Source organism: Haliotis rubra, unplaced genomic scaffold (assembly GCF_003918875.1).
Source record: "Haliotis rubra isolate DU_JTF1 unplaced genomic scaffold, ASM391887v1 Scf43, whole genome shotgun sequence".
NCBI lineage: Eukaryota > Metazoa > Mollusca > Gastropoda > Lepetellida > Haliotidae > Haliotis > Haliotis rubra.
In genome coordinates, this window is record NW_025767113.1 from 1,890,270 (window position 1) to 1,906,203 (window position 15,934).

The window sequence follows — 15,934 nt, forward strand, 5'->3', positions numbered from 1 at the left end:
CCAATCTTGAACCTGAACGTCTAAATGTACCGCGTTTAATATCCATTCTTATGAATAAAGTATGATCTATTTGTATGTAATCTGGGGTTATTGCAAAAAAAGAGAAAATGAAATTCACGCCTATATGTGTCCGTTAGATGACACAGAAATCCCTGGCGATGACTTACATTACTTTTTAAAATTATATATCTATTATTATATTAGCTCCTGTGATTATCGTTATCCGAATGCAAACCGAGCGACTGGGGTGGTTCCAGTTTCGGTGCTCATTTGACAAGAATTTGACGACAATTCATCATTCTTGAAAATCGCTGTGAATTGTATGTATCCCGCTCCAGTGTGTGACACGGCGGTATTGGCCACTACAAGGCTTGGTTAAACAGTGCACAATACAACACAAGGCTCGTCACAAATGGCTTCAATAAATGATCCATTATTTATTCATATTCCGCTAAATATTTGATCAAAGTAAGCCTGACCACGGCTTTGGTAATTCTTTGAAGCATATTGTGGTTTTGTCAGATGTAATTAATGTTTTGATTGATGTAGTACACTTCGCTCCCATGAGCTCACAACACAGGATTAAGTTGTCAATAAACTTCTGAAGTTCTCTATGTGAGACAGTGTATGTCTACAGAACCTACACTGGTAATATTTAGGATGGACATTAGGACATCTGTTGTCATAGGATGAACCATAAGTTGTAATTATGGCTTCACATCAACCAGGAACCAGACAGAACAAAGGACTATGCTGTGACCGTACTGGGCTGTATTAGTATGTCAGTGTGTGTTCACCCAACTGTAGTGTGTCTGTCTCCTTCTCCACACTGACAAATACCACATGCAGATAATACACATTCACTTTGTCAGAGGTTGTGAGATGTCATGACTATACAACGCCAGTACTGTGCACATTAAAGTAAGGATATTGCAGTGGTTCTGGTGCGGTAGGCGACGTCTCTGTGATTTAAAATTATCAATTACACAATACGTTGTGAAATTCGAATCCTAATTTCGAACCGACTTTGGTCCGTTTTGCATTGTTTGTGTCGTTAAATATAACCGTTGACTCTGACGGCGATCCGTAGATAGCCGGGTCTTGACCAGCACTTCCACACGTGCCTTATACATTTACAGTCTGCAGAATTGTGAAAACATTTGCTTGATTGTCTGAGGTTTAATACCGCTTTTAGCATGTATGTGAGAAAAGTCCCAAGTAATGTAGGCCTGAAATGTTCACCATTTTGGTAAAGTGACTCCGGACAGAGTAAAATTGTTCCAATGTGATAAGTGGCATACAATGAACATTATTTAAAATATTAAAGCCTTCGTATTTCAGGGTTTACCCATATCGGACATCAACTAAGTAATTACGTAAACTTCACTCGCTTTCCGAATAACAAATATTCATAATTAATTTACCAGTCAAACTTCTGAGGAACGGTTGAAATGCCTGCATCAACAACACGCCTTTCAACGGAAGAAACATGACGTAATTCTGTGACAATGGTAACTAGCGGCCAGCTGGCGACATGCAGGTACGGATGTCTGATATGCTCTTCAGAAAGGTACAATACATCGTTATGAGTACATACATAGCTGGTTCCTACAGAATAATAACACGCTGTCCTGACATATCCCCACCCTTGAGGCTGCAATCCCAACACGGAGGACTTCAGTAGTTTCTGTGACACGACACGTGGGATGATTAAGACACACGCCAGATACATTCTACATGAATACCAAAGAAAATCGGCTTCTATTTAAATTAGAGACGGGAACTTTCGTTTTTGTCTCAGCCATGAATTGTTAGCCTTAATTATTCTTTGAAGTATACTCAGGTTATAAATTGCTGTCATGGTTTAGAGGAGAGATACTCATTAGAGTTTGAGGGGCGTTAAAAGGAGATAGAATTGTTCCTGATAATGAATAGGAAGAGGCGAAAACTACACCTTGTTTTTTATATACGAGTTAAATTAAATACGCCGCCACAAACGCTGCACTCCTGTAAAATACAGTTCTTGTCACTCGTATTGAAACATATACGAAACATATGGAGTCTGGGATACTACAACGTGACAGTTATGTTTACATAAATCCGCCATTCCTGTATCACGTGTAACAATGTTTATAGTTAGACACAAGTCTCGATTAGTGGATTGCAAAAATGGAATTATAGTTCGTACTTTGGTTTGGATGGGGAGTAAGAACCATACTAACTTTTAAGCGTCTTCCTTTACAGTATGGAAATACCGACCCCGCCAGGCAGAGGCCTATCCACCACGACAACGGGTATTCCATTGGAATATGTACCTTGACCATTAATTAATGGATAATTACGAGGGAAACACCATGAACATTACGTTCAAATTGATATTGGTAATGTGCGTGCGTGTGTGTGTGGGGAGGTTGGGGGTGGGGGTGGGGGTGGGGGCGGGGTGGGTGGCCCTAGTTAAAATTATCGCTCGTCAAGACTCAAAAGACCATATTCACCCATTCAGTCAAATTTATCATTTGCACACTCCCTGACAGGAGAACGTGAACACATCTGTTCTCTTGCAACAATTACTTCTGCAGAAAACAGTTAGCAAAGTTTCTAAATACCCATGCCTTTGTTTAACCACAGCTGGAGAATACTGAAGTAAAGAACCACCATTTACAAAGACACCTGAAAAGACAATTGGCTCTCTTATTTCCATTCCCTGTCGCCAGACTGTTTGAGTATTCAACACTGGCGGCATTCTGCTAAGGGATGCTGAGCAGGTATACCATTACATTCCCACATTTATGTTATTATCCAGTATATTGTATAATTCCTAACGCTGACATCCATCGAGCTCCATCCTCGCGTACCCTGCCCCCGGCGACCACGGTAACATGACCGATCAAGTGCAAAGCAAAGGTGGCAGCTACAATTTTCTTTTCTTCTAGCAAATGAAACCTTTGGCGACTACAACTGCCCATTTACATAATTGGACTGAGCAGTGAAAGTTCTTTTCCCAATGTGTCAGCGGGTAGTGTTTTGTTATCGATTACCCACAGGTGGGTGTTCGATGCATATAATGTTTCCCTCGCTGCTCTTTATTTGAAGCAGCCAGTAAAACTCTGATGAAGCCATAACCTTCTCGAGCTGCTTATGTTTTTGCTTGGTTTGGGAATGTTTGTTGTTTTTTCGGAATGGTTTATGTTTTAGCGCTCTTGTTTTATTGATGCGTTTTCTTCAAAAAAAATCCTTGGATTTGTCTCAGATTTGGGTTTGCTTCTAGGAACACCTGGTGTCCTGGCAGTGATTCATTCATTCACCAAACTTATTTCCACAAAATGCCTATTCAAAAATAATGAATCTGCATCGAGGGTTATCGTTTGGGCTATATTTCTGTCTCTAAGTACCAATCCTTTTGAATTAAATTCATGAAAATATGTAAACATTAGGATGGCGATTGGCAGGTTAAATGGTTCAACAGCAAGATTCATTGTCAGAGTATTATAAGTTATTGTAGGACTACCATGATGAGGCATGGTTGGTTGTTGTTGTTTAACGTCCTACTCAGCAATATTCCAGCTATATAATCGAGTCTGGACCAGACAATTCAGTGATCAACAGCATGAGCATTGTTTTGCGTAATTTGGATACGATGACATGTGCCAATCAAGTCAGCGAGCCTGACCACCCGATCCCGTTATTCGCCTCTTACGACAAGCATGGGTTACTGAAGACCTATTCTAACCCGGACCTTCACGGATACGGTGAGGCATGGTCAAATACGTTGGTCAATATAAAATGTCTTTCTGCAGTCTAATGTATTGCAAGCCTTAATAATTGTAATCTTACACTCAGTGTTGCGTAACTTTCCCACATTTGTAGAAAGTTGAAACTGCAGACCATACATCATAGCCAATATGTTTTAGTTCCTGGAATCCAGGGGAACATTGTGCGCTGGAGCAGCCGAGAAGACTGGAGATAGTTTTTTAAGAACCTAGCGACTTGAAGGCTCTTTAATAATGTCTATGTAAAGTCTATGATTTCTGTGGAAGTATGAGGGTCGTCAACGACTTCGTGCCCTGCGTAATACGTTGGCCACATTGTAGAATCATGCATCATTCATAAGCACGTTTCGATGACAGTGAATTGATACCACGAGTATTGTTTTACTAGTTTGTGTATTAAAATTAGTATTGAATGAAAATGTTACATGTATATGAATCAGTTGATGAAAATATATCAAACACACATATTTGTAAGGCAGTTACATAATGACCTTCAAACCATTGAGACCGAGTGATCCTGCAAGTCAAACACATCCCTTGCACGTTACAACTATTGTCATCCGAGTAATATTTTATACAACATTCATTCGAGATACAGGACATCAACAACCATGTCCATTTCCTGTAACTCGATTAATCATCATCTGTCGATCGAAACCAACCAAAACCACAATCCTTCATACAATAAAGGTTAGACGCAGTGCTACGTAAATCGGCAAACGCGTTATTATGACACTGGTTTGTCTGCTCTATTACGGAAAGCTGTATGCCCTAATATATCGGAACTCTGATGTAGGCTCTACTTCCTCCTGGACTTAGAAGTTTATATTTCAGTAGATACTAATGACGACAACGATGTTTTCAAATAGAATACAACTCTGAACATGACTTCAGTCACGCTCACTTTCAATGCCAACAACCTGGCATGTTCTACTGCGCTTCGCCGTTAGGAGATCCAAGGCCTATTTCGATAATCCCCAGTCTGACACTGAAAAGTGAATAATTCTCAGTGGTATGACGGCGAAGTTACAACTTAAAGCGGAAGTATACACCTATTTTCTGTTATTGTGTGATTACGCCGTAACTTGAGACACAGCTTCAAACAGCTTTCACGACACATTCAATCAAAAACACGTTCTTCACACTCAGTTTTGTTTGTTGCGCCTCTCTGTAGTAAGAGTTGGTCCACACTTGACAAATCATACAAATGAAGTAATAGCTGACACATTTACCTTTTTACACATATTCACCCAAGTGTCAACTTCAACCTACAACCGTAAAATGTTCATACTGTTCCCGTTATTTTGTTTTATTTACCAGCTTTAACTCGACTGTGTCTGTGTGCGTCCTTCATGAACTTCTCGAACAAACACCACTTTGCAGTAATGAGCACTGCATACATTGCATACATTGCAATTGCAATAGCAAAGCCCTCATCTGAACTACACAACAGCTTGTTTTTGTCGTTACGTCATTTAGAAAGACCGGTTATCTGACGGACGGTGAGAGTAAGTATGCGTATAGTCTAGTTGCAGGAACGATTCCTCACAGTGTTTATTCCAGGCTTAAAATAACTGTATCGGTCGTATGTGCAGCACCCTAGAGAGTTCAGCGAGGGAGCATACCGAGGCTAGCGTCAGTTCGGGTTGCCTTACTTAAAGTCAAAGATGAAAGTTGTGCTACTTTTTTACGTAAAAACCCTATTATAGGAATTCTCAAGCGAGTAGATTATTTAATTCTTAGAAAGATATTCTCTTGCTGATCTTTAAGCATGTGATGAAATATGAAAGTTTTTCTTACCGGCGGCTCACGGTTTACAAATATGAGATATTTAAGCGGTTTAAGATTTGTTCAATTCTTATACCAGATCCCTGAAGATATATTGTATTAAATGTACAATAATTATAGAGTGGAATCTCTTGACACCTGGCATCGTTATTGTTGACAGCTTATCCTCTCCATGGGTCCAGTTCGATGCTTACATTAACGCTTCATTTGTATTTATCGGGGATGTTCAGGTGAAACAGGTGGAATTTTCACTATTGACCACCTTGTAATGTCTTAACGTTGTCAACACCTTCATATTTTGTTGGAAAATAGAATGGAGAGTTTTGTCGGAGTCTTCATCTGAAAACGTGCTTTAGAAAATCATCGCAATCGAATTCCGTATCTGTTTTGAGAGCCTGTCATGATACTTCATTCCATGAAATATACCACATTCACTTCGGTATGCTCTTTAATCTTATAAATGCAAACAAAAAAATAGGATCTCCTCGCAATTTCCCAAGAAAGCCTGACACTTTACAACATTTTTAGGCTTGAAATAACCGCTCTATCGAGCCAAAGAAAGGAAGTGGAAAATTAAAATCTCCTAACAAAGTGAGCTGTTTATGGTAAAAAGTTTAAAGTAATTTGGAGATGGTGTATGGGATTTTGTAACATTATAGAAATTGTAGTGTTTACAAAGAGCAAGGTGCAGCATTTATTTGAATTCTTTTTCCGAATAGATTTCATCATGGAAATGATTGGATAACTCACACCAGGGCTGCCGGACAGTTCCATGGAAACCCTCCAAATGGAGGTGCTTTATGAGACACAAATGGCATCGGTTTTAAGGAGCCCTAAACTGGTTGTCATACTAACCGTTCGTGTGCCGATGTTTTCAATGGCGCATTGCAGCTTGGCTTCTTCCCCTTTATTGAAAGTCACATTTGTGTCCGTCTTCAAGAACTTCGGCAATGGTGCTAACGTCGTCAGGTCATCGCCTACAACAAAATCAACATTTATGTTAGTCAACACAATACAACGACTAGTGACGACATGGGTCTACGAGCGAGTCCCATCGTAAGCCCCGGGCTAGAATACATCACCATCTATTGAATCCCACATATGGGACCCGGGCTAGAACATATCGCTAACTATTCAATCCCACATTGCAGACTGGACTAGACTACATCCCCAACTACTAAATCCCACATTGGGGACGGGACATCGGGGACCATTACCATTGAATCCCACCTTTGGGATCGGGTTAGAATACATCGCCAGCTATTGAATCTCACCGTGGGGACCAGACTAAGATACAACCCTAACTATTGAACCCAACCTTGGAGAACCCGACCAGAATACAGCGCCAACTATTGAATCTCACCCTGGGGACCAGACTAAGATACAACCCTAACTATTGAACCCAACCTTGGGGAACCCGACCAGAATACAGCGCCAGCTATTGAATCTCACCCTGGGGACCAGACTGCCAACCCTAAGATACACCCGACCAGACCCAACCTTAGGGAACCCGACCAGAATACAGCGCCAACTATTGAATCTCACCCTGGGGACCAGACGCCAACTATTGAATACAACCCTAAGTATTGAACCCAACCTTGGGAACCCGACCAGAATACAGCGCCAACTATTGAATCTCACCCTGGGGACAGACAGATACAACCCTAAGATATTGAACCAGCCTTGGGGAACCCTAACTATTGAACCCAACCTATTGGGGAACCCGACCAGAATACAGCGCCAACTATTGAATCTCACCCTGGGGACCAGACTAAGATACAACCCTAAGTATTGAACTGGGGACCTGACCAACCTTGGGGAACCCGACCAGAATACAGCGCCAACTATTGAATCTCACCCTGGGGACCAGACTAAGATACAACCCTAACTATTGAACCCAACCTTGGGGAACCCGACCAGAATACAGCGCCAACTATTGAATCTCACCCTGGGGACCAGACTAAGATACAACCCTAACTATTGAACCCAACCTTGGGAACCCGACCAGAATACAGCGCCAACTATTGAATCTCACCCTGGGGACCAGACTAAGATACAACCCTAAGTATTGAACCCAACCTTGGGGAACCCGACCAGAATACAGCGCCAACTATTGAATCTCACCCTGGGGACCAGACTAAGATACAACCCTAACTATTGAACCCAACCTTGGGGAACCCGACCAGAATACAGCGCCAAATACATCGCCAGCTATTGAATCTCACCCTGGGGACCAGACTAAGATACAACCCTAACTATTGAATCCAACCTTGGGGAACCCGACCAGAATACAGCGCCAGCTATTGAATCTCACCGTGGGGACCAGACTAAGATACAACCCTAACTATTGAACCCAACCTTGGGGAACCCGACCAGAATACAGCGCCAACTATCGAGTGACACGAACAATACTTCCACAGAGTTTAGGATTAGTGACAGTTGTGAATATAAATTATTGTGACACCACTTTTCCAACTGGGGCTTGATAATTATCTCTTTTATAAGCATGCAAACCTTCATTCATGTAACGTAAGTAGTTCCTCAGAACATTTGCCCCATTTCCTTAAGTATGCACCAAGCAAAATAGCAAGGAGCAGGGTCATGGCTATACAATTATTTATGACACCAAATTTCTATGTCATTTTAGATTGTGACCAGTTACACAAGTGTGTACAAATCTCCAGCGTACGTCAAACCAGGTTACAGCTACACGACGGTCAAGTGAAATAGAATGCAATTCAACCATGGTTATAGTCGCACGAAGACCTTGTAAAGTTGAGTAAAATTCAAATCTTGTGACAGTCACACGAAGGTCCTGTCAAGTAAAGTACGATTCAAACATGATGACAGTAACCCCAAGATTTTGATAAGTACAATTAAAACATGGTGAGAGTTACACGAAGACCTTGACAAGTAACGTCACATGCAGGTAATTGCCTCACAGAGAACATATGTAGTTTATTGATTGATTGTTGATTGTACAAATACCTACTTCCGGGCTCAACCTACACCGTGGGTGAAACTAAACCACACGTCATCAACTACAAGTGCCACAGTTTAAAAAAATATGCACATGAAACTTTAACTGTCCCGACTGACTGAGACATATGCTGACATAGTAACGTCTTATGTCTTACACATCTTTCTGTATTTGTTCCGCGATCATTTTAAACAAAATAATACAAAATACTACTTTCATTGTACTTTCCCAGTTGTGGCATCAGTATGAGCATATAACGTTATATATTGTGCCACCCCAATCTCCCTCTTGCTTCAGTCTCCAGTGATACAGCCAGGCTATGTAGATGTGTATGTAGATCCTTGTACAACCAGGTCGGTAGTGAGGCCATGTAGAACGGCGACATGGTGCCAGCTGGTAGCACCGAGTGGAGCTGTACATGTTATACCGATGTCTCGGTGGCTAATTCCGTGCGTCTCAGCGGCCACGTGTTGCGTGTGCAGCTGTCATTTGATGGGAATCGAGTGCATATTTATGTTATTGTTTGAAAGCAGTTTTTCTGTACGGTTATTGTAACATATCACATTTGAATGAACATTACAAGCTCTCATGTAGCAGGCTCTTTCACGGTTACAAAACTTCCATCAGTTAGTTGGGTTCAATATGGCCATTATTTCAATCTTGTGACGTAAGGGACATGACTCGACAGACCTAGGAAAATTGACATGGAGAAATTTGAAGCAAATTAAAGCCACAAGAACCATCCGCACAGTTCATTGCACGATCCCGATGGTATCACTAAATAATGAATCAATATGAAAAATACTCTTACAAAAAGTAGAGAGGCATGATTTATGACTGCGGTTACAACATATTAAAACACAGACAAGTGTTGAAGACAAACATCCCAAGCAAGAACGTCTATGCCTGTGAAAATTAACACCAAACGCAGCGTGCGCACAGCAGTGCCACACAGGAGTGTAGGGTGTGAGTCCTGATTTGGACAAGAAATACACAATGCCATATAAGATAGTGTTAGTTGTAACATATGTTACATTTGGGATTACACTTTCTCAGTAAAGCACAGATTCTAGTACTTTTTTTTCACGTTTCACGTTCACCTTTTCAAGTTCACGTGGGGTCGATTAATCTATGTGGACCATTACGTATTTCAATGTTATTGATCCTGCTTATCACATGGCTAAAACATGCTTTACGGTATCCATTGTTGTGTATGAAGCAGGGATGCAGCACTCCTTGGACGCGCTATGGGCTATAGGTATGCTGAAACCTGGCAGAAGTCAGCATGTATTGGCCAATGTGTTATAGTCTGTGATAAGCAAACTATTGACAAAGTACTAACAACACTTATTCTATATATCGAGGGCCGACCCCGTTCAGGACGTCCAAGGTCAAAGACAAGGGCACAGATAGATCCGAAACCAGGCGCCCCGAAGTCGACTTGAAACGGCGACGAGGAACAGATTGTACGCCGGTCATCACAATACTCAACGGCCGGGGGTTGTATCGCCCCTTACAAATCACCATGTAGACTACACGTCAATGAAGTACCCAGCCTCGAATCTGGGGTCATCGTCGTCAAGGGTCATGTTTTCAGATGATTCAATGTTCCCTTTGTACTGCATTCACTTGCGATGTCGGAATGAATGTCATGCAACATCTCGAGCCCAGCCCTCATGACAGATAAGTCGGTGGATGGGTTAAGGTGAGGGTCGGTATCACTAACTGAGAAATCTCATTCCACGTTGTCCGAGTAAGCGTCACAACGTACCCTTTGGTGTCTAATAACGCAAGGCGTGTTTGTCGACGGTTGGTCTTGGTGGACAACTACGTCCGTACACGAGACTACATGTGGTGTGATTGGTTTGAGGATACCAAACAATGACGATTCGTCTGCGACAGGAGGGGATTTGACAGGTATTTGTCAGGGAACTGTAACAGTTGAATCGACGACAACGTATGCTATGTAGTAATATCGTACAGGAATCTGCTGAGGAACTGGCGACGAGTCTGGTTCAGTGATGAATCACGATTTCTTCCCCAATGCCGAGATGGACAGCGTTTTGCACCGAACTGATTTCCACAGGTCGACAGATCGACGGATGGGTGTCATATTCAACCCACGGACATCTAATTTAGTGATTGTTCAAGGGGAATTCGACAGCAAATCGGTACCGTTGACCAAACTGTTCTAGATAACCTTCTTCCGACTATAAGCCGACAGAGGGAGTTGTTCCTACATGACATCATAGCTCGAGTCACCGTTGACGCCCTTCAGTCAATGTCTTACAATGGCATTCCAAACCTCCGGATCTGAACCCGATACCACATATGAGGGATGACCTCGACAGGCGTGTACGTCAACGTCAACTGACACATGCATGCACATTGGCTACCACGTTGCAGGAAGAATATAGTAGACTTCCTCAGGACAATCCGTAGCGTTAATCAGGCGTAGGAGGAGGTGATGACCAGGGATGACAACACAATGAAATCAGGTACTGACGGGGATTACCGTGGACATACTTGTCTGGGGACAGAACAATCAGACTAGAACTACTACCAGAGATTAATTCTTTCAATTTGTGAATTGTTTAAGCTCTTTTGGAAAACCCCTATTGTTTCAACATTATAGTCAAGGTAAAAGGTGTTTATCTCAACGGTTTCATCCATCAAAAACAATTGCGAAGGCAAATCAATCGTTCACCTAAAATGAGCATTCGTAACCGGCGTATCCTGTCATGACACTGAACGACAGGACCTCCTGTGTTACCTTGACGTTGTTCTCACACATAATCAAGGGCGTGGTGTCATGTTTATCATTTTCCAACTGTTTAATGGATAAGGTCATGAGAAGACAGAAGAGAGGGTAGATTATACGAACATCTATCTGAATTATCTCAGTCTGATAACTGCTCCAGCCACGCCTGTCAACCCTGAAATACAGTACACAGTAAACATGCCCTTTCTGGAGCAGGAACTACATTTTATTGCATTTTCAAATACTGGCTTCCTATCGGTGACGTCAATACATAAGTTTGGCTTACAGCGTGTGTCCGCGCCTTGTTACATGTGCATTGTTACCTGTCCATATCACACATGTACAAGGTATGTGTATGAATGTACTGTTCTTCAATCAGGGGTTCCAGGAATGTGGATACACATACAGGCAACACGATTACTTGTAACATTACTCCATGTATGTTGGCTGCGATGCGGCCAATACAGGCAGCACTCAATGGCTCCCCAGTAAAGTGGAATTATCTGAACCCTAAACAAGATGAACGTTGAACATAAACTTACACATGTCTTCAATGCGGCTGCTGTCATAGCCCGGCAGTTTAAGTACGATTGAGTATCTTCCAGATCTGCACATAATGTGCCAGTTTTATCGTTGATGCGTCCACAAAGTCCATAATTTGACGTTCACTTGTGATAGACTTTGACATTTACGTTACATAATGGACATCACGTCACCACTTTGCGTGTCTTAGGCTTCAGATTTCATCATCTGGATTATATTAACCGTCACGGCCATCCACGGGTATATGCAGTGGGCATGAAGTAATTTAATCTGTATGTAGTCTTGCAAGAACACTCAAATCAATACTTGGTAACGGCCATGCCTGAACATGTCTACAGTGTGCTGTACACAAGATTAGGGAAGATCATACAAAGATATATGTAATCTCTGTTTAGCGAGGCAGGCAGTACGTCCCCAGTAGCCTCAGCCGTACCAGTCTCGGGTCGTACATCAGAACCACTGACCGCGGTCTGGACACGAACCCTCCACTGTAAATCATGCCATTAGATACACGGTCTTTAGAGTCAGCACCCTAACAATCACTTCTCATTTTCTTTAAAGAAACGGAACACTTTATTAAAAGCTTCTGGAAATGGAGATAAACTTGTTTGTGGAAGTAAGGTTTATGCGGTTGCAGGCTACCCTTTCGACTGATCTAAACGAATGGATTTTTGTCAAAGACAGCGATCAAAGAGCAGTGTTAAGGCCAAACATTCTGAACCTTAGAAAATTAGTAAACGTTCGCCCTAATGACTCAGCAGGCGAATGCACTTTAGGGTCTATTATTTTTTAATACATCTTCGCCGTGTAATGTAATTAGCCCAGCCTACGTTTTACTCAAACCAAGGTTGTAGTTATTCATTTGTATAGAAATCAAAGGAAACGTGTGTCCTGTGAACAAGTACACGGCAACAAAGCATCAAGTATGACAGCGCCTTTACATTACAAGGACTCGTTAATGTACTAGAATATGCACCCGGCAATATTATAACATAACAATACATGACAATCCCTGGTAGTAGATTAATTGCTGAGAATTATTGAACAACACATTTCCACGTAACAATGAACAAAGATTAATTTCTGTATTGTCACACAGGGTGCAAACAGGTCCAAGACAACGTCATTGGGTTGGCATTTCTACAAGACGGCGACTTGCTAGTGAAATACCTAGATTCCTATGGTGATTACAGTGTATAGACTTTAGACCTTGCTAAAATATAGTAAATCGTCTTGACGAATTCGTTGGCGGAGCAACTAGACTACATCAATGCAACTGAAGATAGATATACCGAAACCCAACTACAGTGGGACACGCCTACTCTCTAAGTATCTGTTCTCTATATAATGACCAGCATCTATTACAGGCATGTTACAGGCATGTTACAGGTGTGTTAACGAGTGCCATTGTCACTTACAAAAACGCTGAAATATCAAACGTCGCTGGTCTGAGAGTCTTGATTAGCACCGTGATGCTGTGTGTAATGGGTCTACATTACTTTGAGGACACATAAGATTTAGTTGTGGATAGGTTGGTTACAGAGATCATATTGACCACACTGGATTCGAACCTTCGTCAGCTTCTAAGTATTTACACATTTCAGACTTAATTTAGAATAATCCTGTTTTTGCTCCACAGCATGTATGACAGGACGTGGTAATGTATACACTATAATTCCCAGCAGATGAGTTTGAAAAAGTCTGTACGAGTATTGATCTGCGGAGTCAGGCATAAGCCTTTACATGTTATGACCACTGTGTAAATGGCGGGTGGTACAGCATGACATGCCTGGCCTCGTGTTATCACCGACCGTCACTGATTCAATCATATAATTTTCACCATTTGCCTTTCACTAACACAGGAATCTGTGTCAACAGATAATCGAGTCTGATTAATCGCAGTTTGCTTGCCAACTAGGACAGGAATATCAGCTTTTATCATTTCAAACTACACCTAGGACAACATGCCAACATGAACATACACACACGGGCTGTAGACGAGGAATGCTTACCCGCAGATGGACACACACTGACAACATGAACACACTCAAAGAGGCTGAAGTCGATTGAATGCTTACCCGCAGACGGGCACACACTGACAACATGAACACACACAAACAGGCAGAAGACGAGGGAATGCTTACCCGCAGACGGACACACACTGACAACATGAACACACACAAACAGGCTGAAGACGAGGGAATGCTTACCCGCAGAGAGACACACACTGACAACATGAACATACACAAACAGGCTGAATACAAGGAATTGCTTACCCGCAGACGGACACATACTGACAACATGAACAAACACAAACAAGCAGAAGACGAGGGAATGCTTAATCGCAGAGGGACACACACTGACAACATGAACATATTACACAAACAGGTAGAAGACGAGGGAATGCTTACCCGCAGAGGGACACACACTGACAACATGAACACACACAAACAGGCTGAAGACGAGGGAATGCTTACCCGCAGAGAGACACACACTGACAACATGAACATACACAAACAGGCTGAATACAAGGAATTGCTTACCCGCAGACGGACACATACTGACAACATGAACAAACACAAACAAGCAGAAGACGAGGGAATGCTTAATCGCAGAGGGACACACACTGACAACATGAACATATTACACAAACAGGTAGAAGACGAGGGAATGCTTACCCGCAGACGGACACACACTGACAACATGAACATACACACACGGGCTGAAGACGAGGGAATGCTTACCCGCAGAGGGACACATACTGACAACATGAACAAACACAAACAAGCTGAAGACGAGGGAATGCTTAATCGCAGAGGGACACACACTGACAACATGAACACACACAAACAGGTAGAAGACGAGGGAATGCTTACCCGCAGAGAGACACACACTGACAACATGAACATATTACACAAACAGGCAGAAGTCGAGGGAATGCTTACCCGCAGACGGACACACACTGACAACATGAACATACACAAACAGGCAGAAGACAAGGGAATGCTTACCCGCAGAGAGACACACACTGACAACATGAACACACAAACAGGCAGAAGACGAGGGAATGCTTACCCGCAGACGGACACACACTGACAACATGAACACACACAAACAGGTAGAAGACGAGGGAATGCTTACCCGCAGAGAGACACACACTGACAACATGAACATATTACACAAACAGGCAGAAGTCGAGGGAATGCTTACCCGCAGAGAGACACACACTGACAACATGAACATACACAAACAGGCAGAAGACAAGGGAATGCTTATCCGCAGAGAGACACACACTGACAACATGAACACACAAACAGGCTGAAGACGAGGGAATGCTTACCCGCAGACGGACACACACTGACAACATGAACACACACAAACAGGCAGAAGACGAGGGAATGCTTACCCGCAGAGAGACACACACTGACAACATGAACATATTACACAAACAGGCAGAAGTCGAGGGAATGCTTACCCGCAGACGGACACACACTGACAACATGAACATACACAAACAGGCTGAAGACAAGGGAATGCTTACCCGCAGAGAGACACACACTGACAACATGAACACACACAAACTGGCAGAAGACGAGGGAATGCTTACCCGCAGAGAGACACACACTGACAACATGAACATATTACACAAACAGGCAGAAGTCGAGGGAATGCTTACCCGCAGACGGGGTGAGAACCCACAGGTATATGAAGGAGACAAACAGAGAGCACAAATCACTTGCTCGACGACTCATTCTGATTTTCCTCTTTCAATATGCAGATGACCTTGAGGAATGGGTCGTGCTTCCTTGAATTCCATCGATTCTTGTGGAGTGTAGTACCAGACTGAAACAAAGAAATACAAGGTAATCAACTGGTCACAAGTGCCCTCTATGTAAACAGCTGGAGTACCCTTTACGTTCACAGCCGGAGACCCCCGTGGATGACGGGCTATCCATACCAGAAGACTGTCAGCTGAGATTGCCCACGCTCCCCCCTCCCGTGTAACTAGTCGTGGGGTGAGTAGCATATCACACTTGTACAAACAGCCTTTAGAAGGGTCGTTGATAAGTTTGAAATGTTACAAGAAGGGGC

General features: G+C 42.6%; 1 protein-coding gene across 1 annotated transcript in view; it reads right to left on the bottom strand.

The window, feature by feature from the left end:
- Window positions 1-15,934, bottom strand: part of LOC124288980 (zwei Ig domain protein zig-8-like) — a 116,965-nt gene that overhangs the window by 35,061 nt on the left and 65,970 nt on the right. The window contains exons 2-3 of the mRNA XM_046725579.1: window positions 15,519-15,685; window positions 6,414-6,535 (exon numbers count right to left, since the gene is read on the bottom strand). Of these exons, the coding sequence (XP_046581535.1) occupies window positions 6,414-6,535; window positions 15,519-15,594 (198 nt within the window). The 5' untranslated portion in view covers window positions 15,595-15,685. The remainder of the gene's footprint in view (window positions 1-6,413; window positions 6,536-15,518; window positions 15,686-15,934) is intronic.